Below are 25,818 nucleotides of genomic sequence, written 5' to 3' on the forward strand. Positions count from 1 at the left end.
ACATTACTACATTAGTGTCGTTTATGCTTTGTGTATCTTTCATAGCTAAGAAGAACAAAAATAAAAAAATAAAAAAAATCAAATAGAAAAGTATGTAGGCGGACTATAATAATGGGTTATATGATTACTTCTAAATGATGAGGCCAACTATTTTTTTTTTTTTTTTTTTTTTTTTTTGGTGAAAAGAGAGGGACAAAACCCGAAAACAAAAACAGAACAAATAAACTAAGAGCAAAAATAAAAGAAAGCAAAAACAAAAGGAACCAGCAGACTAAGCCATCACATTGGCCGGCACCATCCTAACTTGCGTTACTCCACTCAAGTCCTCCAATAAAACGGCAAGAAGATCCTTCGGGACCGCTTCAAAGAGAACAAACTTCTCATTCGATGACACTCCATAGTTTGTTAACCAATCTGCTGCTCGGTTAGCTTCTCTATAACAGTGCGAGATGGTCACCTCCCATTCCCTTTCAAAAACAAGAGCTTTACACCTCCGAATGATGTGAATAAAAGGAGAGTTGGTGGGAATTTCCTCCACCAACATACGCATAACTACCTCAGAATCAACCGTGAGCTGAACTCGTCTATGGCCTCCATCCCAAGCCACACTTAATCCCTTCAACACAGCAGCCAGCTCAGCTTTGGTACATGAACAGCGACCACAATTCAAGGCAAAAATCTCATGAATTTCTCCCCGATGCCCTCGAATAATACCACCAGCACCAGCCAACCCCGGGTTGCCTTTCGAAGCTCCATCTGTATTACGACGAACCCACCCCTCCTTAGGAAACTGCCACTTTACAAGCTTCTCAACTCTTGGCTTTTTCGAATTCTCATCTAAGCGATCAGCTTTCTCCATGGCCCTCTTAATATCTCCAACTCTAGCAAGAATAAATCTAGCTTGTTCGATAGGAATATTAGGCGATGACTGGAAGGTTTTGGCATTGCGTCATCTCCATAGCCACCAACAAGCAACACTAAATACCCTAGGCCATTCACTTCCCATGTTAGCCTTAGGTGCATCGAGGTTCAAAAGAATCCAATTTTCCAAGCTTAAGTCCGTGCTCATAACTTCTCTTTTCGCACCTAGCTTATTCCAAAGCCTAACTGCTGCAGGACACCAACGCAAGACATGATATGCATTCTCTTCGCCAGCACCACAAATCACACACCTGGGATCGTCTGCTAGAGTACGCACAAATCTGGTGGAATTTGTCATTAAACGGTCTTGGATAGCAAGCCAAAGGAAGAAACGAATCCGTTGAGTCACTGGAGCTTTCCAGATTGCAGCCCATTCTTCTTTGGGGGTATCAATAATACCTTCCAATTCTCGGACAATACACATTGCAGAACTCAAAGTAAAGCCCCCAGACGAAGACCCATTCCAATAAACCTCATCCCCACTCTCCTCATCTTCAACCAACTCATGAGCAGCAATTTCTTGAAGAATGTCAGCAGGTAGATAGTCAGCGAATTGCTCAAATTTCCAGCCTATCTCACTATCCCAAAGCTCACGCACTGTTAGATCTTGAACTTCGACAGGAGGTTCCCTCGATACATAATTCAAAAGGGGTTCTTTACAAGCCCAACGATGGTGCCAAAAGAAGGTACGATTCCCACCTCCCACTGCCATATTCAACCCTTTCCGAACAATATCAATACTACTCATAATGCCTTGCCACGCATTCGACGCATTTGCTCTCTCCTTGAACATGTCTATGTCACAACGATTATCACAATATTTAGCCCGAATCACCCTAGACCACAAGGCGTTTGGCTCGGCTAAAAGTCTCCAACCCAACTTAGCCAAAAAAGCTTTATTAGATTGTCTCATAGTCCTCAAACCCAAACCACCTGATTGCTTGGGTTTAGTAACCGTTTCCCAGGAAACACTTTTTCGATTGCCTTCCTCCTCTTTCCACAGGAACTTCCTCACTTTTCTATCAACTTCATCACAAGTAGATCTTGGTAATTTGGTTGATTGCATAGTATAGAAGGGAATAGCCGACAAGGTTGATTGGATAAGAGTCAACCTGCCTGCCATCGACATTGTCTTAGTCTTCCAACCCGTCAGTTTGCCATTGATTCTCTCAACCAAATATTGATAGTCCTCTCTTAGATGTTCGTCCATTAATGGTAGGAACACCTAAGTATTTACCAAAATCCATGGTTTCTTCCATGCCTAGAGTTCTACAAATGGAGTCTCGAATTTCCAAATTTGTATTTTGCGAAAAATAGACTCTGGATTTCTCTATGCTAACCTTGCTGCCCGAGGCACGACAAAATTGATCCAAACAGTGCATCATCACTTCAGCTTGATCTACCGAGGCTTGAGCTAAAAGAATCAAGTCATCTGCGAACGCCAAATTAGAAATAGGGGGGCCATTACGGCTAGCTCCGACTGGAATCCAAGCACCCAATTTTACCTCTCTTTCAATAAGATGAGACAATCTTTCCATACATACTACATACAAATACAGGGAAAGAGGGTCTCCTTGACGGATGCCTCTAGTAGGATAAAAAGCCATTCCATAAAATTTGGAGCTTGGTAGATGAAATACACTTCATGACTACTTCAACAATATGGTGCGGAAGATGAAGCTCCATCAATGATTCTCGAATGAAAGACCACCTTAGACGGTCGTAAGCCTTTTCAAAATCTATCTTAATAGCCATGAGCCCTGTTTTCCCCTGTTTATTTCTCATAGTGTGAAGCATTTCCTGGACAATTATGACATTGTCCGTGGTTTGACGCTTAGGCACAAACGAGCACTGAGTTGGAGAAATTAAGTGAGGTAGCACCGGTTTCAATCGGTTCACAATAACCTTGGTAACCAATTTATACACAATGTTACACAAACCAATAGGGCGAAATTGCTTAGTACGTTGTGGAACATCAACCTTGGGAATTAACACTAGATACGCATCATTGAAGCCATCAGGAAAGTCTTTACCTTCCAGGATGTCACGCACAAGATTAATCACATTCGGCTTGACTAACTCCCAAAATGTTTTATAAAAAATCGGTTGAAAACCGTCTGGTCCAGGGGCCTTGTATGATTTCATCGATTTAAGAGCAGCCAAGACTTCGCAAGGGCTAAAAGGACGAGTCAGAGTATCAAACTCCCGATTGCTAAGCACTGGGAAATAATCAGAAAGAAGATGAACACGCCCAGTCATATCTCCCTCTTCTTGAAATAAACCTTTCCAGTATTGTAACACCAAATTTTTTACTTCACCATCATCTGTAATCCACTGCCCCTGATCGTTCTGAAGAGTATCGATTTTATTTCTTCGCCTCCTAATAACAGTGGCAAGATGAAAGTATCGGGTATTTCTGTCTCCATCACAAATAGCATCAACACGAGACTTTTGAAACCAGAGCATTTCTTCATCATTAAGCACATCCTCCAATTCTCTCTTTAATTTGGCTTCTAGTTTTACCAGATGACGTTGCCTCCCTTTTGATAATTCTGATAGAATTCCCTCAAGACGGGCCCAAAGCTCTGATTTGCGGCTAAAAATATTGTAAAACTCGTCCCTATTCCAACAAATTAATTTATCAGCAAAGCGTTTCAGGAAAGGGATCAGGGGAGCATTACAATCCCAATTATTATGAACATAGTCCGAGAATTTCTAGTGGTTCAACCACGCAGCTTGGAACCGAAAAGGCTTAATAGCCATAGGTATGGGAGCAAATCCTGTGGTACTGATGGTGATTGGACAGTGGTCTGAGTGAGATTTGGGCAAATTCCTCACAGCAGCCTCTGCAAATTTAAAGCGCCAGAGGTCATTAGCAAGACCTCTGTCTAATCGAGCAGACTTAAAGGTTTGAGGTGTGTTACCTCGAAACCAGGTGTGTCTCGAGCCAGAACAACCAAGATCGATCAATGCATTATTGTTTACCCAATTGGAGAACTCTCTACAACGACGTTGCATCTCAGAATTGTCAACACCATTCCGCTCTTCCATGGACATCGTTTCATTGAAATCTCCACCAATTAGCCACGGTCCAGAAAAATTATCCTTAATTCTATTCAACTCCTCCCATAAATCTCTTCTAAGAGTACTGTCTGGGCTTGCATACACTGCCGAGAAAAGCCATGGGTCATCACCTTTCTTCTTAATACTTACAGTCAGATGTTGGGAATGTTCCCCATAAGGAGTGACATCAACAAGTTCTCTTCTCCAAAACATCCAAATTCCTCCTCGAAATCCTTGAGCTTCAACCCTTCTTTGGCCCGAAAAACCAATTCTACTACAAATATTGTTCGCTTGATCACCACTAATATGAGTTTCAACTAATACAAGCATAGTAGGATCATTAATCCTAACCAACTCTCGAATAATCGACACTTTATTGCTAACCCCTTGAACATTCCAAATCAAAATTTTTAAAGACATATTAAAAGCAGCGAAGTTTGGGTAGCTATCATACACACTGAGTGGGAGTCTAGGAAGAAGAGGGAGAAACATCTCCCTGAGTGCCTTCATTGGACCGTCCGTTGAGTACGGAATCTTGAACAGAGCCATCATTGCTGGAGCACTGTGCACCGGGGGCAGGAAGGTGCTCACATTGATGTCCAATTTGTTCACCACCGGATGAACTGTTACCAAGAATGGGCCCTCCGATTGGTAATCGATGAAAGTCTCGAACTCCGGGGGCACCTTCGTTTCCAGAGTTATTGGGATTTGAGATGGGTTCATGGTGAACAGAATTCTCGTTATCACAATTTCTTTTCAGAGCAGATGGGGTTTGGGAAGCAATCTCGAAGAAGTTTTCTTTGTTGCTGTATGTACCCACCTTCAAATCTAGAGAGGGATTAATTAGAGAAACTTTCTTCCCTAAAAATTTACTCTGCTTGAACGATCTATTTTGGGAAACAAGAGGTATTCTCAAATTATTTTTTGCAGATTTTTCCACCCCTTTTCCGAACTTATTCCCTTTGGATAAAAAATTACCATTTTCCATCTCTATCTTTTTTGAACTCGAGATATCCTCAATTACCAAATCCTTGAGATTATTTTCCATATTTCTATCCTTTTCCAAAACAGAATCGCCCAAATTCACAACAGAATAGTTAACTTCCAAATTACCTTGGGATGGAATATTCTCCTTATTTTGAAAGCTTGAATCACCAAGATTAATTCCAACAGAGTCCCTAGTCAATCTTGGACTTAAGTCCTCTTGCTGCACTTCCCTTGTAGCATTACGATGCTCTTCCATATAATTGTCCTCTTCACCCTGATCAGCAAGAGCTGAAAATCTCGACCCATTTGGGGCACTTACTTTCTCATTCAAATCAATAGTCTTAGTCCCATCTCTACGAGCTCTCCACACCTGAGCTACTGGTTTGCTAGGAGCCTTCTCAACAGGCTTCTTTTGCTGCTCCGTTTGCTGCTTAAAATGCTCTCCTTCCTTTTGTTTAGGTATCGACTTCCTATTGCCCCTTTGAACCAACATCCAAGCACCATATTTGGCATGCTCTTCAGGCTTCTCCTTAGCTAACTGACTTCTGTCAAAAATCCCCTGATCATTAACAACCTTTGTAGGCTCCTTGACTTGTCCCTCAGCAACTTTTTGGAATGCACCACACCCATCATCTTTGTGTCCTAGCCTGCCACACTTGAAGCAAATCATCCTCAACCCTTCATATTGAATCTTCCAGACCTTACCATTTAGTCGAAATCTCGACAACAGAGGCTTTGTAAGGTCAACTTCAATACAAAATCTAACATACTGACCCCTATCCATGGACTCTGTATTCCTATCAATCTTGATTACCTTTCCAATATTCGATCCAATCTTGAACAAAAAGCTCTTATTAAAATACTCAAGAGAAAGTTGCGGAATCCGAACCCAAGCTGTAAGAGTTTTAATTGGTTCTTCATCAGACACAAAATTGGGCACCCATTTCCGAATTGTGAGATAGCTATCTCCAATCATCCAAGGACCATTGGTCAAAACATAGTCATAATCCTCCATGTTACTAAACCTTACTACATAGAAAGCATGACCAACATCAGTTAGAGCAATCTCACCCTTGAGCATCCATTTCGCCTTCAATCGCTTCATCAGAATTTCATAGCTAAGCCTTTTATCAAACAACTTGATAATCAGGGCATTCAACCAAGGTCTCCGAAGCCTTTTCTTCTCCTCTTTGGTTAACCTAATAGTAGGGCAGCTTTCGTCATCCTCTGAATCCTCGTGTACAGAGTCATCATCAGAACTTTCATCCTCCATTTCGAATTCCTCGTAGAGAGGATTCATCTTTTGTGCGCCTCCTCTAATGGCTTGGCTATACGACACTCCATTAGGGTTTTGGTTACCAATGTCCTGGGTTTCTCCCACAACAGTTCCCATTTCAATGTCATCGATTCCCTCATAGACAGAGGAATTCACATTAATTGAGCCATCAAGGTTTCTTTTGAACTTTTTGTTTGACCTTTGGAGTAGGTCATTTTCTTCGCTCGAGAGGTTTTTCGCTCGCTCTCGTTCTACTTCCATTATATACAGTAGAATATTATGCGGGTGTGGTAAGTTTTATATATGATGAGGCCAACTATAATCTTCAATGTCATATGGTAATGTACAAATAGCAACCGCCCCTAGATATGCTATGTCTTGAAGTAAGGTAAACTAATATAGCACCCGTGCGATGTATGGTTTACTAATAATATTCATTTTTATCTCGCGTAAAACTTAAATTAATAGAATTATTAAGAATAACAATTAATTTTTGCAAATTTCCCTAAAATAAAAAATTAATTTTTGCAAATTAGTATATTAATCATAAATTCTTTTCAATGTTAATCATAAAAATTCAAGATACGAACCTCTCAAAAGGTTAAAATTAAATGATGGGGATTTTTCTGTGTGGTTGGCCACACCATGTGGCCAGGGTTACTCGGTCAGGGGTTACTCGAGTTAATCCTGACCGAATAACACCTCAAGTAACCCCTGACCGAGTAACCCCTCAACTAACCCCTAACCGAACCTCTCAAGTAACCGCTGACCGAGTAACTTCTCAAGTAACCCTTAACCCCTAACCGAGTAACCCCTCAGATAACCCCTTGAGTAACCCTTGACTGAGTAACCCCTCAAGTAACCCATTAACGTCCTTGATTTCCATCACGGTCACACATTATACACAAATAAAATAAACATGGTCACAATTTATGCTCACCATTATAGAATGATATGAAATATGGATATAAGGAAATACTACAATTATTTAATCATATTTATTAGATATTTAAAATCAATGACATATTCATATACTATATGCCTAAATATTCTCTTATTTCCTTCCCATATATATATATATATATATATATATATATATATATATATATATATATATATTTTCTTTTTTGAAGTATATTTTTGTTTATTATTCTTTGTGACGTTCTACTTTCTTGTGCTTTTTTTGACAATTAATAATAATATATATACATGTATCCATTTACTTATACTTGTATATGATAGCATATACTTTTTTTTTTTTTTTTTTTTTTGTGTATTATAGCATATACATTATTTACTATTAATGTAATAAGATCACTATTCAGACTCTTGCTTTATAATTTATACTCAGCTGATTATTAATAACTAAAAAGATTCTTTAGATTGCATATTACTATATATTGCAATAAACTTTCGAATTACCATAAATAGTAATTAGGCGGACAAATTTTCATAATAAGAGCGACATGTGTCAAGTTTTAGAGGACTGTATAGCATATTTTCAATAATCTAGCTTATGATCAATCTAGATAACTGATGTAATACGGGTCAAGATTTTTACATAAATATCAAGTTTAGAATAACTCATGCGATAGTATTGAAGCCACATGTGAATTTGATATTTTCAATACAAGTTCACATGTGTAAATATTTATTTATGTAAATGAAGTTTACAATAAATCATTTGTAGCATATACATTATTTACTAGGTACTATTAATGTAATAAGATCACTATTCGGAATCTTGCTTTATAATTTATACACAGCTGATTATTAGTAACTAAAAAGATTCTTTAGATTGCATATTAATATATTGTAATAAATTTTAGAATTACCATAAATAGTAATTAGACGGAAAAGTTTTCATTGTAAGAGCAACATGTGTCAAATTTTAGGGGACTGTATAGCAGATTTTCAATAATCTAGCTTATGATCAATCTAGATAATTGATGTAAATATCAACTTGTGATATTTACGGGTCAAGATTTTTACATAAATATCAAGTTTAGAATAACTCATGCGATAGTATTGAAGGCTTGAAGCCACGTGTGAATTTGATATTTTCAATACAAGTTCACCTGTGTAAATATTTATTTATGTAAATGATGTTTACAATAAATCATTTGTAAGTATCAAGTTTAAGGAAAATAATGAAAGTATTCTTTACATAGGATCAATAAAATTTATATTTTTTTTGGCATAAAATTTATATTTTTTTTGGCAAAAAAATTATATAAGATCAATTAATACTATTCTAATATTGACTTAGTGATATTTTTCTTATATTATGCATAATATTTATAGGAAATAGAAGGTCTTAAAAAATTTAGTGAATAATTGCTTTATTTAGGATAGTAGAAAAGAGCGGGAAAATTTTTAATATCATAGTGACATGTGGAGCTTCTGCCTGGAGTCTGACATGTAAATAAATTATAAATGTCACTCTATGCTAAAAAAAATAATAGTGAAAAAAATTAAATGCACACATATATAAGAGAAGTAAAAAAATTGCACTTAATTCTTACATATCACCTATGATGACATATACAAATTTTACAATGCGTTTTCAATGTGACTGGCACACCGTGTGATCGCTTGTAAAAAGACATAGTAACCCATATGACACCAACAAATTAACCCCTAATATACTACTCCCTCCATCCCTTTATTTTTGCTCCATTGTCATTTTTTAGGTCAAACTTTGAAAACTTTGACCATAATTTACCGTTAATCTATAAAAGATAATATAGTCATCAGTGGTCCTGTTAGATTTGTCTCATTGTATATTTTATTAATATCATGTTTTTATAATTTTTATGTATTTAGAAATAAAGATATAGACGTTTTAAGGCATGTCTTGGAGACCGCGTACAGTCAAATGGGGCAAACAAAATAGGGACAAAGGGAGTAACATATTAGAGTAGCTCTTTAATATACTTATTGAATAACTCTTAAATAACAAATAAAATAGCCCTTACAACACTAACATCATACTTTAACCATTATAACACTTACTAAAAAGTAAGCCCTATATCACTTATTGAGTATCCTCTATAACACTAACCAACTAACCCTATGGTGGTTGGTTACACACATATACCTCCTTTGTCCTAGAATAATAACTGACACAAACAAACTTTACATACATGTCGGTGGAATAGTTTGACCTAATTTTTATATAATGAAAAATCAATAAAAATTATAAATTTTTTAATCATGAAACCTTATATTAATATCTATTTTACAACTTATTTCATGATAAAATATGTACTTATTACATTTATACAAAAAACTACTACCAAAGTTAATATTATAAATAGTGAAAAAAAGTCTAACGTGTTACAAGTTAACCCCTAATATACTAATAGGTTAGTAAAAAAATTAGTAAAGTCATTATAATTGATTCACAATTTACATGTACGTATGCTAATAAGGATAGCAAAAATATACTATACAAAATAAGAGCATGTACTCTCTTTGAATTACGCAATCCAAACTTAATATTGATTGAGAAACAATATTAAGCAAGTCAAGGATATTATCTTAGAGTTTCCTTAATAATAAGATCTTTTGACAATAATACACATATAAAAAAAAAAAAAACCCTAAAAAACTAAAACATGGACACGTGTCAGCTTTGAAGCTAGTGTCCTCTGTTTTAGTATAATTTATAGATAGACTAGTTATATTGCTTGATTAGTTTACTTATTATAGAGCAAAAGGAGGAATAGATCTATCCGATGAAATTTGAGCTAGTGACTACTGACTTCGTCACATTTGTTATGATTGTAGAACACGCTCAAAAGACCAATCTAACTAAGTTTAAACTGATAATTGAAGTCTACATTTAATTTGGTTTCATACTCTATCATCATTGCGTAAGGGAATAGGAACCTTGCTAGTAGTAGACTGTCATCTTAGTTCAATTCTACTTGGTTTAATGTGAAATATATCTAAAACGATTCCGCATGAAATAGGACCGGAAAATTGCCCTTATGGAGTAATGGTAAGTGGGCTAGTCCCCGAAAATTCTCATTCATTGAAATTGAAGTTGGGGGTAAAAATCCACCAAGAAACTAGGCTGTTCAAAGCAATCTAACCACATCAAGTTTTGCGAAAAACTACCTTCTAAAACACTTTTTTTTTTTTCGCGAGAAACTACCTAATAAAAAAGTGTAGTAAGAAACTACCTTATAAAAGGGTAAATGTTGTAAGAGACCACCCTTGGTCGAAAAGTCATCATTGACTTTTATTTTCCGGCATTGACCATGTCACGTGCCAAGTAAGAAAAAAAGGAGGGAAAAGGTGAATTAAAAGTCACGTGATTGACATGTGATGTGGTCAACGCCGGAAATAAAATGAAAGTTAACGGTGACTTTTCGATCAATGGTAGTCTCTTAAAACATTTACCCTTATATAAGGAAGTTTCTTACTATATTTTTTTTATTAGCTAGTTTCTCGCAAAAAAAAGTATTATATAAGGTAGTTTTTCACAAAATGTCCTTGAAATATTTTATTGAATCCTTTAGTTCAACAAAAGGGAATTAGGAATAACCCCACCCCCCTTTTTTTGTTTTTTTTTTTAGAAAAATATGAAATAACCAGCAATAAAAATACTCCATTTGTATCCAAATAAATGCATTAGACTTTTTTTTTTTTTTTTGGGATAGGAAAATACATTAGTTTGATGGGTACATGTGTCAATATATAACTTTAACCATTAATATTTTTAATTTAGTACAATGTAAAATGCATTAGAATTTATAAAGCAAAACTTTATACGTAGTACAATAATATAAAATCAAGTCAAAGTTGATATTAGAATAGTGTGAAGTCAAACGTTTGCACTTATACAATTACGGAGTGTATATTATATTAGACAATATGACATTCTTGACAATCTTAAGATGCTAAGTGGGCTTTAGAACCAAATAAAAAAGCATAGTGACCTTTATTGTATGGGCATTACGGGCCAGTTCGTAAGAGCTATACCGTAAAGGGGCCTAGCTTCTTCTTCTTTTATTTTTTAATTTTTTTTAATTAACATTTTTGAGCAAATTTGTAAGTCATATTCCATGCATACTCATTCATCATTTTCGGCAATTTTCAATTAATCTAAATCACCTTATTTAATGAGTGAGGTAATCCCTTTTCATATAAATTCCTACTTTTCACATTTTTTTAATGCCAAATAATTTTTTCTTTTACCATTTAAAATTGGACCAATTTAATAATACTAGATTATACTAGTACTAGTGCTAAATATGAAAAATTGAAGCTAAAATTCATTGTTGGCAAACATGATCCAAAGCATTATTCTTTATTTATTTAATATATTTTTTTTTTCACAGGCAAAACATTATTCTAACCATGGACAAATATAGTGGATAAATAAATTGTGTGTTGTTGACCAATTCATATAACATGAATAAGAGAGTTGGTCAAAGGGTTCAATCTCTCACAATCACAGTAATTACTAGAGTAATCTTGCATACTTAATGCGTCATTGACTCGCAACTCTCTATGACTACGAGTACTACTAGTCTACTATAGTGGTTGCAAGCTTGCAAAGTGTAAACTTGGTGACTTTAATGATTTTATTAAGTTATATTTGTAATATAATACGAGTACAAATTAAAATATAAAATAAAACACTAACGATTTTAAAATAAAAGAATAACTAGGTTTTGATCGCTCGAGTGACACTTTATGATTCGAGCTATTACATGGATAACATAATTGAAACTTTATGTGCGTAATTCAAGGAATTTTGGTGATCTTATGGATGACATACAATAAGGCTCTTTACAAGAAATATACTACGTATAAGAAATTAATATTGTTGGATCCACTTGGTGAGAGAAATTAATTAAATATTGTAAAAGCTTTTCAAGTGAAGAAATGAAGCAAATATTTAAAAACGGCCAAAAAAAAGAAAGTTCAGCAAGTATTTAAAAATGGAGGGAGTATTCTCTTTCCTTCTATTTTCTCCACTACTTTTTTCACTTTACAATTTTTATTCTTCCACCTACCCCACTACTTTCATATTTTATTACATTCTTCAATTATTATTAAAACTCCGCGCATGGAGAAATGAAGCAAGTATTCTAAAACGAAGAGAGTACTTTATAAATTAAAACACACAAAATGTATGCAAAAATATAGACTCAATACATAAAATCGAGTTCAGATTAGTTTCTCAATTAAACCATGAGAGCAGAAACGTGCATGACTGCTTCTTTGAAGTTTCAATGTTCTGCTATTTAATTTTGACTACTTATTTTATTAAGATTGATTATAACATGTAAGCTAAGCCACTTCAACTGATCATAAAGACAAAATAAATAAAATTGATTTAATAAATTAATTTACACTTAATTTTAATCATTCAATGAATGCACATCAATTAAACAATTTTACATATTCCATAGAAAATAAATAAATAAATCGAAGGATAAAGAATTGTCCAAATGGTCAAACTTAGTAACCTATTTAAAATTGAAAAAAATTAATACTACGTACCTTTAAGCACCTACTAAAGCATGGAAAATGTTTTCCTCGAGTTACAACAAATTAAAACTAATTAATCTCAAAGGCAATAATGTATCTCTATCTCAAATTCATCATATTTAAACTCCTCCTATTCACTCTTCTTCTTGTCATCCCAATAATGACAACATCTCAATCCCTCTCGAATGGTGATGATCACGAGTCGTCGTCGTCGCTCTACTGCGAAAGCTGGCGGTTTTCCGTAGAGGCAAACAATGCCGGAAATTGGTCGGCTGTACCTGACCGTTGTTTAGAATTTGTGAAAGACTACATGACCGGCGATCGTTACAAGTCGGACTTCGGCCTTACTGCGACGAACGCGTTGGAGTTTGCTAGATCAGTGGATATAGCCGGGGATGGGAAGGATGCTTGGATCTTTGATGTTGATGAGACCCTTATTTCTCTCTTGCCTTATTATGAATCTCATGGATTTGGGTAATTTATCTATTCTCGGTGATATTTTTTTATTGCTAATAATTGTTTACTTGTCATTAAATATTTCTTACATGTATCATTCACTGATTCACTCGTATAATATGCACGTAGTTTTAATTTTTAAGAAACGGACTAGAATGGAGCAATTTGTAACAATAAGAAAATTGGACTAGTAATAAATAAATACAAATAAAGTACTCCATATAAAATAATAATAAAGTGGCAAACAGAAATTAATTAAAAAATTACTTAATTCTATTATGGCACGTCTATAGTTATAGTTATGTAGATCCAAATTACATTTTATACTTCGTATTTAATTTTCAAATGAACAAAAGCTTACCTTTTGCTAATTGTTATATACTTTGAAGGAAAACGGACCAAAAAGAGTTCGTAAAATGGGGGTTGCGAAACAAACTACCTGCCTTGCAGGCAAGTTTAAGTCTATACAAGGAAATCCATCAACTCGGGTTCAAAATCTTCCTCTTGACAGGCAGGCCAGAATGGCTTAGAAACTACACCACAACAAATTTAGCCGAGGCCGGATACAGTGATTGGGAAAGATTGATTTTAAGGTATAATCTTAGCATTCTTTCATTTTCTTTTGTGTCAAGTTCAATGCTCTAGTTTTAACTTTCTAATTGTTATTGTTTTGTATTTGATCATGTAATGACGTAGGCAGCCTTCTGATGACAACAAAACAGCAACTGATTACAAAACCGAAAGAAGGAAGCAACTATTAGATGAAGGTTATAGAATCATTGGTAACGTTGGAGATCAATGGAGTGATTTGATGGGATATCCAATTGCACAACGATCATTTAAATACCCTAATCTAATGTACTATGTTGCATGATTATTATGTTCATGCACCATTTAAATGTGCTATCACTTACTATATTATATTTACATGTCTTCTATATATTAATTAGACTATCAATAATGTCTTACATTAGCTTTTTTGGTGGGATCGTCAAATTTAAGTTGCATTTTAATTCCATAGTATTTTTCTTCTAGTATGTGGACTTATAATTAATTCATACTCTGTACTACTTAAATTTTACACAACCTAGCTAACTTTACAATATTTCATATGCAAAAGGAGCCGATGCATGCAACAAAGTACTAAATCATCATATATATTGATACATTGACCCTATGTCTTATTTTATTTGACAAATTTTGACTTATTGTATGATTTCTTTTAATTAAGGAAGTATAAATCAATATCAATGGGATCCACGGACAAACTCGAGAATAGGGACTATCATATCTTACAAGAATGGAGTGATGGCTAGCTAATAATGGTTTTACACACGTAATTTCAAGTTAAATTAGTGCATCCAATCATTCAAAGCATGCAAATATACCCACGTAGAAAAATCAAAGGATAAAAGATCAGTCAAATTGGTCACAAATTGGTCACAAATTGGTCTATATTAGCAACCTATCTAAATTCGAAGGATAAAGATATATGACCATCCACTTCCCAAGAGAAAAAAGATCTATATTGGGACCTTATTATTACAACCTTGTTTTTTTTTTTTTTTTTTTTTTTTTTTTTTTTTTTTTTTTTTTTTTCTAACAAGTAACAACTATCATACTCTGTATTTGCTTTAGGCAATAATGATGCATCCTCCAAACAACCTCATCATACTTGAACTCCTACTTTTCACTCATCTCTTTGTCACACCATCACAAACTCTCTCGCAACCAATTCACGTTCCCCTCCCTACAGCTACAAAGCTCTACAATCACAATCGCAACCACGATCACGAGTCGTCCCTCTTCTGTGAAACTTGGTGATTTTCTGTGGAGACCAACAATGCCGGAAATTGGTCAAGTGTACCCGTCCGTTGTTATAAATATGTGATGGACTACATGACCGGAGATCGCTACGCGTTGGATTTCGGCCTTGCAGCGAAAAATGCATTAGAGTATGCTAGATCAGTGGATATTGCAGGGGATGGGATGGATGCTTGGATTTTTGACGTTGATGAGACCCTTCTCTTCACTTTTCCTTACTATAAACTTCATGGATTTGGGTAAGCTTTCCCTTATCTCTTGTTAGTAACTAATTAGTTACAAATTATAATGATATTTTTTTTTTAACTGATTTAATCATTGCATACAATGTTTGTGATTGTGTCAAGTAACCCTTATTTACTGAACTGTGCTGAACTGAACTGATTGGAGCTGAACTGAATTGAACTAAATTGAATTGAACCGAATATTTTATGAGAGGAGAAAATTAAGAACTGAACTGAGCTGAAAATAAGCCGAAGAGAACAGGTCCTAAGTACTACTAAATACTAATACTAACAATTGGGTTCGTTCAACTTTGAAGGAAGAAAAACAGGACAGAGTTCATAAAATGGGGATTAGGGAAAGGGACTAAACTACCTGTCTTAAAGGCAAGTTTGAGGCTATAGAAGGAGTTGCGTAAGCTCGGGTTTAAGATCTTCCTCTTGACAGGCAGACCAGAATGGATAAGGAATTCTAGTGTAGCAAATCTAATGGATGTTGGATACAGTGATTGGGAAAGATTGATTTTGAGGTATGTATAATTTTAGTCTTTTAGTTTTTTCTGAGCTCTTACATTTTATGACCAATTGATTAACTTTGTAATTGATGGTTTGTATTTGATCATGTAATGGTGCAGGCAGCCTTCTGATGAAAACAAAACGGCAATCGATTACAAATCCGAAAACAGTACAGAAAGAAACTAGAAGATGAAGGTTAGAATCCATGACAATTCTGGAGATCAATGGAGTGATTTGCTCGGATATGCAATAATTGCACAACGATCATTTAAATACCCTAATCCAATGTACTATGTTGCATGATTATGTAATTATGTCCATGCTCCATTAGTATGTTTTATGTAGCCATGTAGTCGTGTTATGGCACACATACACTAGTTTTACTACCTACCATACATTGTCACCTATATTAATAAATGTTGTCTTACACATTTTTAGTTGTTATGTTATGATCAAACTTATGGTTTATCAAATTTTTTTAGTATGATTACTTTTAATAAGCTGAAGAGAACATGCACATAAAGGCTCAATTCAATTCTTCTATTCCCTATTTGTTTTACCTGATTTGCCTTTTTACGGTCTCCAACAAAATTATAAAACTTGATGTTAATAAATTATACACTAAGACGTACGAATCTAACAATATCTCACTTGACTCTATTATCTTTTATAGATTAATGAGGATTTACGGTCAAAGATTATAAAGTTTGACCCAATGTATGATTTGGAATAGGACAAAAAAATAAAGGAGAGGAGTAAAAACAAATTATAAACTTTAAGGTATACTTCCCCATAAGTTTAAGATTATAAAGTTTGATCTATTACAAAGTATAATTTTTAAGTAAAGAGAGATTGAGTAATGTTGAAACTTGTCAAATTGTTCTCAATCAATATACACATCCAATTTTCCGTCAAAAAAAAAAATAAAAAAATACACATGCAATTTAAAATATTGCATTAACTCTTTATACACCAACTTAAAAGATAACTAATGGTTGATACATGCATTAACAAACATAATTTAATGTTACAATAATTAAAGAAAAATGATATACATAACCCTATATATAAAAACATTAAATTTACACTTGAAAATCGTAAAAAGTTAAGAAATTATGAAAATATAAACGCTAAATACACTGACTTACGCATATTTTTGTCATAAATTCATAATTTTAAAAAAAATTTCTAAGAGTATATTTAATGCTTATATATAGCCCTTAATACTACATATAGCATTACCCATAATTAAAATACATTGCATCCAAAAAAAAAAAAATATACAAGAACATATAGCATTGTATATTTGTATACAACTTGAAAAACATTTTATAGAAACTTGAGAAAATAGGAAACAATACACCATATTATAAGAACAAGTGTCAATAACCTATTGGTCCGTATTCTTCCCAATCCCACTTCAAAGCCACCTAATCAATCCCCTAATTCATCCTGTCAAACCCAAGTTTGCCGGCAATGTCCTCACCGCGAAACCACCTTTCTCTTTCTCTTCTCCTCATTTTCTCTTACATCTCTCTCACATTTTCCCATTCTCCCTCATCGGAAAACCACCTTTTCCTTCCCAGCAACCGGAAATTCGGCCAAGATGACCAACTCTTCTGCGAAAGCTGGCGGTTTTCCGTCGAAACAAACGATGCCGGAATTTGGTACACTATTCCTACTCGCTGTTTTGACTTCGTGAAAAACTATTTTACCAGTGACCGTTACTTGTCGGACTCCGACGTTGTCGCCGGAGATGAGTTGGAATTCGCGAAATCTGTTAATGTTTCCGGCGATGGAAAGGATGCTTGGGTTTTCGATGTTGATGAAACTCTTCTTTTTAATTTGCCTTATTATGAGCTTCATGGATATGGGTGAGATTTTCTGTCTTTTTGCGATTGATTGGAATTTGGTATGATATGTTTTGATGATGTTTGTTGTTATATTGTCATTAATTTATGAAATTTTTGGGATGATAAAGACTAATTTCTTGATTATCTCTTTATATGAATTCGATTATAGCTCAATTGAATTTATATTTTCTTAGATTAATGGATTATAGCTCAATGTGAAAAAAATGCCACATTTTTTTTGGAAAAAATTGCCTTAAATTAGACTAATTTATGTTGGTTTTAGAGATTCAAATGCTGGATTTTTTTTTAATAGGAATGTAATAATATAAAGTTGAGCAAGAAATATTGTGTTTTGTAGTTGAAGGTTGTGATCAGGTGTTTGAATTGGTGGCAAATTCAGTTTTTGAGGGAGTTCATGTTTGGAAGTTCATATGATTAATGTATTCTTATTTCTTATGTTGATGCTTAACTTGGAAGGGAGGATGAATATTCATAATTAACTGATTCTCATGTGCAAGTTATTAACTTGTTTGTTGATCCTTAATTGGCAAGGAAAGTCAAGTATTTCATGTGTTCTTAATTATTTCTATGGTGATCCTTGCTGCCTCCATAATTTCTTTATGAGGAGTAATTGTATAATGAAATTAAAGACGGTGTGATGTTTGTGTCAGTTATTCTAACGAGTTGTATTAGCTTTGTGTAATTGGAAATGGCATCAATTATAGAGAAATCTTTTGAGTTTGTCTTGTAACTCATATTGATTAATGTGGCCTGGTAAGCTGGGTAATACTAGAGATGTGTGACATTTTAGCGAGGGTTATGTGGCAATGTGCAAGTTTGTTTTTTAAAACTGTTAATAGACCATAATAACAACTCATTTACTCTTGAGAGCTTGTAATGCTGCCATCACTTAAACTCATTTCTCAGTTTTGATTAAGCTCATACCACGTCGTATTGCTACGTGGTGATGGATTCTCAAGTGCATAAAAATTATACACTGAAGTGTGCAATGCTGATAAGATAAGTGATTGGGAATGACAGGATATGCGACTTGCATATATTATGCTTCTCTGTCCATAGGATAGAGATTTAGTTTCTGTTCAAACAGATCTGTGACAAGCATAATTATCAACTCTGATTTCTAATGCAAAACAGGTTCTCTTCCTGTTTTTGTCAGTTACTGGTTTCCCAAACATTTCGAATGCAAAGCAGTATCAAATAATCCTGTTTTCTGCTGTTTATCTCATGTGATTCGATAGTTGTGCATCATTCTTCATATTCTTCTCTTGCCATTCTTGGTATTCTGAGAATGCTATAGCTCGCTTGTCTGTTTCTTTCTCGGAACACATTCCTCTATAATTCGACAACTTGTGATCTATTATTATTCATGAGTTTGTGACACAGCTTACTTGTTTAAATTTATGTTGGTTTACAGAAAGCGGAATTATGCCCCCTTCTGCTTCAAACTAGCAATTCTTCTAGTGGTCTTAACGAACTTCAAAATTTGTTTCTTGTTTACTCTTCTAGACAAGATACTGTGAATTAATCCAGACTCCATTCATTGCTTATTTTATCACAGTGATTCTGATCCTTTTGTTGAAATAGAGTTCATATGATTCCTTACATCTTAAGATCTCCGTGCTAGTATGCTACTGGTTTGGACAATTGAATCAGTGCTGCTTTCTGTTATCCTTACTCTTTGAAAGAAATACGAGTACATCATTTTTGATTTTCATATCCAACATTCCAAATCTTTTGGCCCTCATTTGTCTGTAGGTGGTGGTGATGGAATGTATATATTCATTTTCAACTGCTCAGAAGACAGGAATTTCTTTTGGATACATTTCTTGATTAATATTTTTGATCATATTACGAGTTGATATATCATTCTGAGCGTCAATAGTTCCACACTTCCACATCATACCAGCTCTTAGTAAAATTAATTCATTTATTAGCTTTATGTGAATATGCATAAAGTGGAGAAATAAATTAAATGGTCTGCCAAACCCAGTAGTTTGCAGTTAATTTTTTCTTACTTTGCTTCCTTGGCCTAAAGCTATTTCTTACATTGCTTCCTTGGCCTAAAGCTATGCTTGTGTTTCTTGTGCTTAGATCAGAGATCTTCGATGAAGAGTCTTTTGATGAGTATATGCTGCTGGCTAAGTCACCTGCTTTGTCAGCAAGTTTGAGCCTGTACAAGGAGCTTCAGCGACTTGGGTTCACAATATTTGTCTTGACAGGCAGGAGTGAGCCTTTTAGAAATGCTACTGAGGCTAATCTACGGGATGCAGGTTACAGTAACTGGGAAAGATTGATCTTAAGGTATGTTTAACATTTTAAAGTCAATGCTTCCAGGTTATGATTGTCAAATATCACTAATCCGGCTCATTATCATTTCGTTGTTTGGTTGTTGTAATCAAATAACAGGGGACCTTCTGATAAAGCTAAACTGGCTATTGAGTACAAGTCCGAGAAGAGAAAGGAGTTGGTGGATGAGGGTTATAGGATTCGCGGCAACTCAGGAGATCAATGGAGTGACTTGCTAGGATATGCAATTGCCCAAAGATCGTTTAAACTCCCAAATCCAATGTATTATATCGCTTGATTCTGCATCGTTGCATCTTTATAGCTGCATTCTGCCATTATATGTAAATTCATGCTTTGTCCATCCTAAACTCAAAATATTATTTCCACTTATCAGTAGCTTAATTTTCTGTAAAATGGATAATTGATTGTACAAGTTTGGAGGAATTCTTTGTTTTGAACATGGATATAAGCCATAAATTAAAATGTTACATTGATTGATCGAAGATATCTTTGGAGGCTAGATTGGCTTCCATTTCAACATAAGAGCGTAAGCTCTCACAAGTACAGCTTAGCACTAGCAATAGTATGTACTACTCCAAATTACCGATCATTGAAAGGATTGCCTGGAGTAAATACATAGCTTTATTATATTTACAGCAAGAGAAGATCGATTGGACTTTAGTAAGAATTCTTACTCATTATACTTGGTATGATTATGTACTTGGAGAAGCAAAAGCGAGGAAGTCTGCATCGGATTGCAAGGCGTCCATCTCTTGCTCTTCTAATAACAACCAAGCTTCTATTCCTCCACAGTCAGGAATCTCAATCAAAATGAAGAGATTCCTAAATTCAAGACTCAGCTTACCACCAGTAAAACCGGTCCAAACTGGGATGCCAAATCCGAAGTCTGGTTGTACATCAAGCTTACTCCAACTGGTGAACATGTATCTAGTTATATTTTTATCTTTGCTAATATCTGCCATCTTCTTCCTGTATAAACGTATGGCTTCAGCCCCTTTCTCACCTTGGAACTTGCTTAAAAAATTGGCGTCCTTTGCTTCAGATAAACCTTTTCGAGTTTCAGCTACCAGCCCATGGAGATTTGCGGTTGGAGATTCAGCTGATTGGAAGAATGCAGTTGCATGAATGATCAGATTTCCTATGGCTGGTTGGGGTATTGGTGGATTGGTATGGGGACGCATGTTCACTGTATGGATCAGCACCGCAGAACCTGTAAGTGATCAGCATTTTCAGTTTTTCATATTCAATTTCTGAAGCAAAATCTTTCAGTATGATTATATAAAATTAATGATGTGAACCGGTAAGTCCAAAAATTTACTCACCAGATACCTCAACCTCCGACTTGGCAGCAGCAGCCGCGGTCATTGCATGCTTCCAAATGAAGCCAGAAAGAGCCTCAATCCGAGTTGGGACAGGAACAAGCTCACTCCTAGCCTTATCCTGCAATTCAGTTATTGCTTCCGGAGTAAAAACAAACGCTTTCGCTGAACAACCTCTGTCATCATCTTCCTCGTGATCACCTCCACTAAGAGGCCGGGCTGTTAAAGGCTTCGAACACCTCGGAGTAGCCCAGCTACAGGGAGGAAACAGAGAGGCTGCAGTAAAAAAATCCGGGGTAATTACCTTCTCATATTGCTCTGCTGTGAGGGCTGCCCAACTAGTGAGGAAATTACCCCAAGAAACTCCATCAAAGATTTTGTGAAGATATTGGCATCCCAAAGCTACCCCTCCGCAGTCAAATGTGCTAATCTGTATTGCTAGTGGGACTAACTCCAAGGCGTTAATCGAGGGTAGGAATTGGGAGACTAAATCGACACGATTTGGGGCTTGAAGGAAGTCCTCCAGTGTGGTGTTGGCTTGAGCTTCAACGAAGATGATCCCACTGTCGTTGCAATCGACCGTGAACTTGTCATTGGCTAGCCTACCGGCAAGAGGGTAATACAAGGAGAGTGTCTTGGAGAGGGACTCTTTGAGACGAGAGGTTATGTTTTTATTATCTTCATTTGAGGAGCATTTGTAGAGTAGAAAGTGAGGAACATATGACAAATCGAACAATTGGTCAAGAAGACAAAACTTGTAAGATTTTAGATGAAGGGGTGTTGGAGTTGATGGCTTCATCATTTTGGTTGATAGTGTTTGCACTTGTAATGCAAGTGTTTTCTTGCCAATCAATGGAGTTGATTGCATCTTCATATTTTTAACTTGATAAGAAGGGGATTAGATTACGGGAGGTGTATTATTATGTATGTCTGATAGCTACTCTAATCATCACCGTCTGACTTTATAGCTTTAGTAAAGTTTTGATAAGGTCGAGTTAATAAGGGTTACTCAAGTTCAATTTATAACTAAAATAAGATAAAGTAATTACTTAGATAAATAAAACACATTCGCTGAACTAATTTAAACCCACTCATTCAATTAAATTTAACCTCTCTATACCTTTAGAAACCTAAAATTCAACTAAATTAAAAGTCACAAATAAAATAAAGGTTAAGAGGCACAAATACCTCAGAGCAGGCAACTAGGTAAGTGCTCTACTTTTTTTTTTTGGCAAATATCTGTATAAGACAAGTTAACACTTAGAGTTGCAACGTGAAAGTAAATATTAATTGGAGCACACATTCGCAAATCAATGCTTTATGGTTTAGATATTGGTTTTTTTTTTTTTTTTTTTTTTTTTTTTTACAAGAGGATATTGTTGTTTATCAATCTTCAATACTATAAGTTAAACACATTTGGAGTTTTGGACTCCATGACTATATATCTACATACATTCACTGAAAAATAAGGTGCATGCCACGTCGCCAAGCCACTAATTGGTTGTTGTTTTTTTTTTTTTTTTTTTTTTTTTTTTTTTTTTTTTTAAAGGAAAAATTGCAAAAAATAATACTCTCTCCGGCTTTAAATACTTGCTCCATTTTCCTTTTTCAGCCCTTTTTAAATACTTGCTTCATTTTCTTATTTAGAAAGCTTTTACAATATTTAAGTAATTTCTCTTACCTAGTGGACCCACCATAAATCATATTCCATTAATTTCATATTCTCTCTCCTTCAATTTTCTCCACTACTTTTACTTTAAATATACTCTTGAAAATTGTATAAAATTAGGAATTCATGACAAAAACACGCGTAAATCAGTGTTATTAGTGTTTATATTTTGATGATTTATTAACTTTTTACGATTTTCAAGTGTAAATTTAATACTTATATGTAGCCCTAAAGGCTATGTATAACATTTTCCTTTTTTTTTTTTTTTTTATTCTTCCACATACTTCACTACCTCCCTATTTTATTATTTTTTCCAATTTTTCCTAAAACTCCGCGCATGGAGAAATGGATCAAAGATTTAAAAACGGAGGAAGTACAACCTTTGATCCATTTTTTTAAATAATACAACTTTTGGATTATAGCTAAATATTACAACCTTCAAAGGGTGTTAATTTTAAACAAGACATGACCGGTTGGTAACTTATTTTTGTAGGTTGCTATGACACGTGTCATTGTTTTATTGTTTTTTTCAATTAAATTAATTAATTATATTATTATTATTGCTTTACTAATATTATTATTTATTAATAAAAAATTAAAAAAATAAACATCCACCACCGAGCCACCATGCCCACCAATTACACCGCCACAAAGCCACCTCCTCTCCCCCTCCACCACACGCATCCCTCCTCGGCGACGGTAAGGCCGGCACCTAACTCCTTCACCGCCGACCGAGACCCATCCTCTCTCTCTCTCCTCTCAAGTCTTATCATTCCAACCTTTATACCACCACCAGTCACCACCCTATTCTTCTCTCCTCTCAATGACCACCTCTACCACCCTTAAATACCGCCGCCGCCACCCTTTTCTTCTCAATAACGACCATATCCCCACCATCAATCAATGACCACCGAACCCGCAAATCAACATCAATTAGTAATCCCAATTAACATCAGCAGTAACAATTTCTAATGAACATCAATTGGAGGGGGAAAGAGAAAGAAAGAAAGAAAGTGGCGAGGTAGTGGGGTTTTTTTTTCTGGGTTTTGACATAGAAGGGAAAGCAGCGAAACGAAGTTCGCAGGGGCAGGGAATGCGGGGAAGGGAGATGGATTGGTGCGGGGGATGCGTGAAAAGGAAACTAGGAAAGGGAGGTGGGCAGGTGCAGGTGGTGGCGGAAAAGGAGGTGCAACAAGGAAGGTGGCGAGAAGTATGGAGGGGAAAGAGAAAGGAAGAAGAAAGAAAAAAGGGGAAGGAAAAAAAAAAAACAATCGTCAATTATATGTCAACACGTGTCATGATTAACCTGTTCAACCGGTTATAAGTTTTTTGTCTTGTTTAAAATTGAGATCCCCTAAAGATTGTAATATTCAATTATAATCCAAAAGTTGTATTATTTAAAAAGAATGGGCCAAATGTTGTATTATTCTTTGCAGTTTTTCGTTTTTTTAAATAAGCTTATACTCTCTTCACATGTAGGCTAGGATTACATTAGTTAGTCTCATATACTCTAATGTTTCATCCATTCTATTAAATTGCAATTTTTTATTTACTTTTACATTATATTATTATTATTATTTTTAGTGATTTACACTTTAGGAAAATATAGTTATATTACAAAGTAGGAAAATTGTGAGAAATGACCTTTTAAAATGACTTGTTTGTGAGAATGGACATTATATAAAAAGTGGTAGATTGAGACTTTACTTCATAAAAAAAGTTGTGATTAGTGGCGGAGCTATTAAGGGCCTAGATGGCACCGGCCCGCCATTATTTTATTTTTAAAAATTTCATTAAGTAAAAGATGTAAATTTATAGGTTAAATACAATTTTAATGCAATAAATAATATCAAATTAGCTTTTTCATAGTGGTAGTGCATTGAATTTGAGTTAAAAGTCTTGGGTTCAAGTCTTTATACAAGCATTTTATTTTATTTTTTTATTTAGTGCCCCTCCACCTTAAATATTATACATCCGCCACTGGTTGTGATATATTGATATGGGACCTTTTGACAAAATCCGGCCATTGACCCTCGAAATTAACCTCCACCTTGCCAAAATCCCACCTTGACCCTCAAAAACCACCTCCACCTCGAAATTGACCCGATCCGAATTGACCCGACTTGGAACTGACCTGACTCAAAAATTGGTCCTAAAAATTGACCCGACGCGAACTAACCCGACAACCGAACTGACCCGACCCGAACTTGACCTGACCCAAACTTCTGACCCGAATTTGACCCAAAACTCGAATTGACCCGACCCGGATATTTGCTGAACCGACCCGAATTGACCGAACCTGAAGTCGACTCGAACGACTCGTTTGCCGGGTCTAACCCATCCTAAAACTACTCTCAATCATTATGGCTCATGTCAATCAAGTAACTACAAAGTACAAATGCTTTAAATTTTTACGAGTAACAAATTCTACTTTTGAATGTATTATTGTTATTGTTATGTCAACTAATCAACAACATTTAATTTTATAATTGCACTTACAGGGTAGTGAAGTAGCAGTAAGCCAGTAACTAAGAGTTTTAGTTTATTTGAAGTATAATATTAGCAATAAAAAACATGCAAGATAACCGAAATACAGTATAATATAACCGAGAATCATTGGTGCTTGAGCATGAACCATCCAATTGAAATAATATAAATTCGATTCCATAGAATTTAAAAATTATGAAACAAATAATTTATCGAATAACACGTTCTAATGTCACAATGAAGAATCTTCTAGAATTTAAAATCATTGTTCCCACACTATATATGGAGAGCTTGTAGCAGTGTGTTTAAGCATCCATTCATACAAGTAAAATTCATTGATTGAATCCATAAACTAACAAAAGTTTGCCTTAAGATTCATACAAGTGTA

At 35.0% G+C, this 25,818-nt stretch overlaps 3 protein-coding genes and 1 long non-coding RNA gene across 4 annotated transcripts; 3 read left to right on the forward strand and 1 right to left on the reverse strand.

Moving 5' to 3' along the window:
• The first annotated feature begins 12,917 nt into the window (after positions 1–12,917).
• On the forward strand, positions 12,918–14,202 carry LOC145577637 (acid phosphatase 1-like). The gene is made up of 3 exons (XM_081635117.1): positions 12,918–13,231; positions 13,603–13,806; positions 13,910–14,202. The coding sequence occupies exons 1-3, from the start codon at positions 12,918–12,920 to the stop codon at positions 14,085–14,087; spliced, it is 696 nt and encodes a 231-aa protein (XP_081491243.1). The 3' UTR covers positions 14,088–14,202.
• Positions 14,203–14,803: 601 nt separating this feature from the next.
• Positions 14,804–16,238, forward strand: LOC145578656 (uncharacterized). The gene is made up of 3 exons (XR_014098897.1): positions 14,804–15,276; positions 15,579–15,788; positions 15,894–16,238. It is a non-coding gene; the product is annotated as an uncharacterized LOC145578656 (long non-coding RNA).
• Positions 16,239–17,211: 973 nt separating this feature from the next.
• LOC145578657 (acid phosphatase 1-like) lies at positions 17,212–20,425 on the forward strand. The gene is made up of 3 exons (XM_081635953.1): positions 17,212–17,648; positions 19,740–19,949; positions 20,055–20,425. The coding sequence occupies exons 1-3, from the start codon at positions 17,251–17,253 to the stop codon at positions 20,230–20,232; spliced, it is 786 nt and encodes a 261-aa protein (XP_081492079.1). The 5' UTR covers positions 17,212–17,250; the 3' UTR covers positions 20,233–20,425.
• Positions 20,426–20,647: 222 nt separating this feature from the next.
• On the reverse strand, positions 20,648–22,148 carry LOC145577638 (akuammiline synthase 2-like). Its single transcript, XM_081635118.1, has 2 exons — positions 21,278–22,148; positions 20,648–21,165 (listed from the first exon to the last, which is right to left on the reverse strand). The coding sequence occupies exons 1-2, from the start codon at positions 22,146–22,148 to the stop codon at positions 20,648–20,650; spliced, it is 1,389 nt and encodes a 462-aa protein (XP_081491244.1).
• Positions 22,149–25,818: the final 3,670 nt, after the last annotated feature.

The sequence above is a fragment of the Chenopodium album genome, chromosome 14, assembly GCF_948465745.1.
Source record: "Chenopodium album chromosome 14, dcCheAlbu1.1, whole genome shotgun sequence".
Lineage (NCBI taxonomy): Eukaryota > Viridiplantae > Streptophyta > Magnoliopsida > Caryophyllales > Amaranthaceae > Chenopodium > Chenopodium album.

Bases quoted from the DNA above. Each gene is read 5' to 3' on its own strand.
- LOC145577637 (XM_081635117.1), top strand. From the start codon at position 12,918: ATGACAACATCTCAATCCCTCTCGAATGGTGATGATCACGAGTCGTCG. The intron at 13,232-13,602 runs GTAATTTATCTA...TATACTTTGAAG, and splicing joins TATGAATCTCATGGATTTGG to GAAAACGGACCAAAAAGAGT. The intron at 13,807-13,909 runs GTATAATCTTAG...GTAATGACGTAG, and splicing joins TGGGAAAGATTGATTTTAAG to GCAGCCTTCTGATGACAACA.
- LOC145578657 (XM_081635953.1), top strand. From the start codon at position 17,251: ATGTCCTCACCGCGAAACCACCTTTCTCTTTCTCTTCTCCTCATTTTC. The intron at 17,649-19,739 runs GTGAGATTTTCT...TCTTGTGCTTAG, and splicing joins TATGAGCTTCATGGATATGG to ATCAGAGATCTTCGATGAAG. The intron at 19,950-20,054 runs GTATGTTTAACA...ATCAAATAACAG, and splicing joins TGGGAAAGATTGATCTTAAG to GGGACCTTCTGATAAAGCTA.
- LOC145577638 (XM_081635118.1), bottom strand. From the start codon at position 22,148: ATGAAGATGCAATCAACTCCATTGATTGGCAAGAAAACACTTGCATTA. The intron at 21,166-21,277 runs GTGAGTAAATTT...GATCACTTACAG, and splicing joins GTCGGAGGTTGAGGTATCTG to GTTCTGCGGTGCTGATCCAT.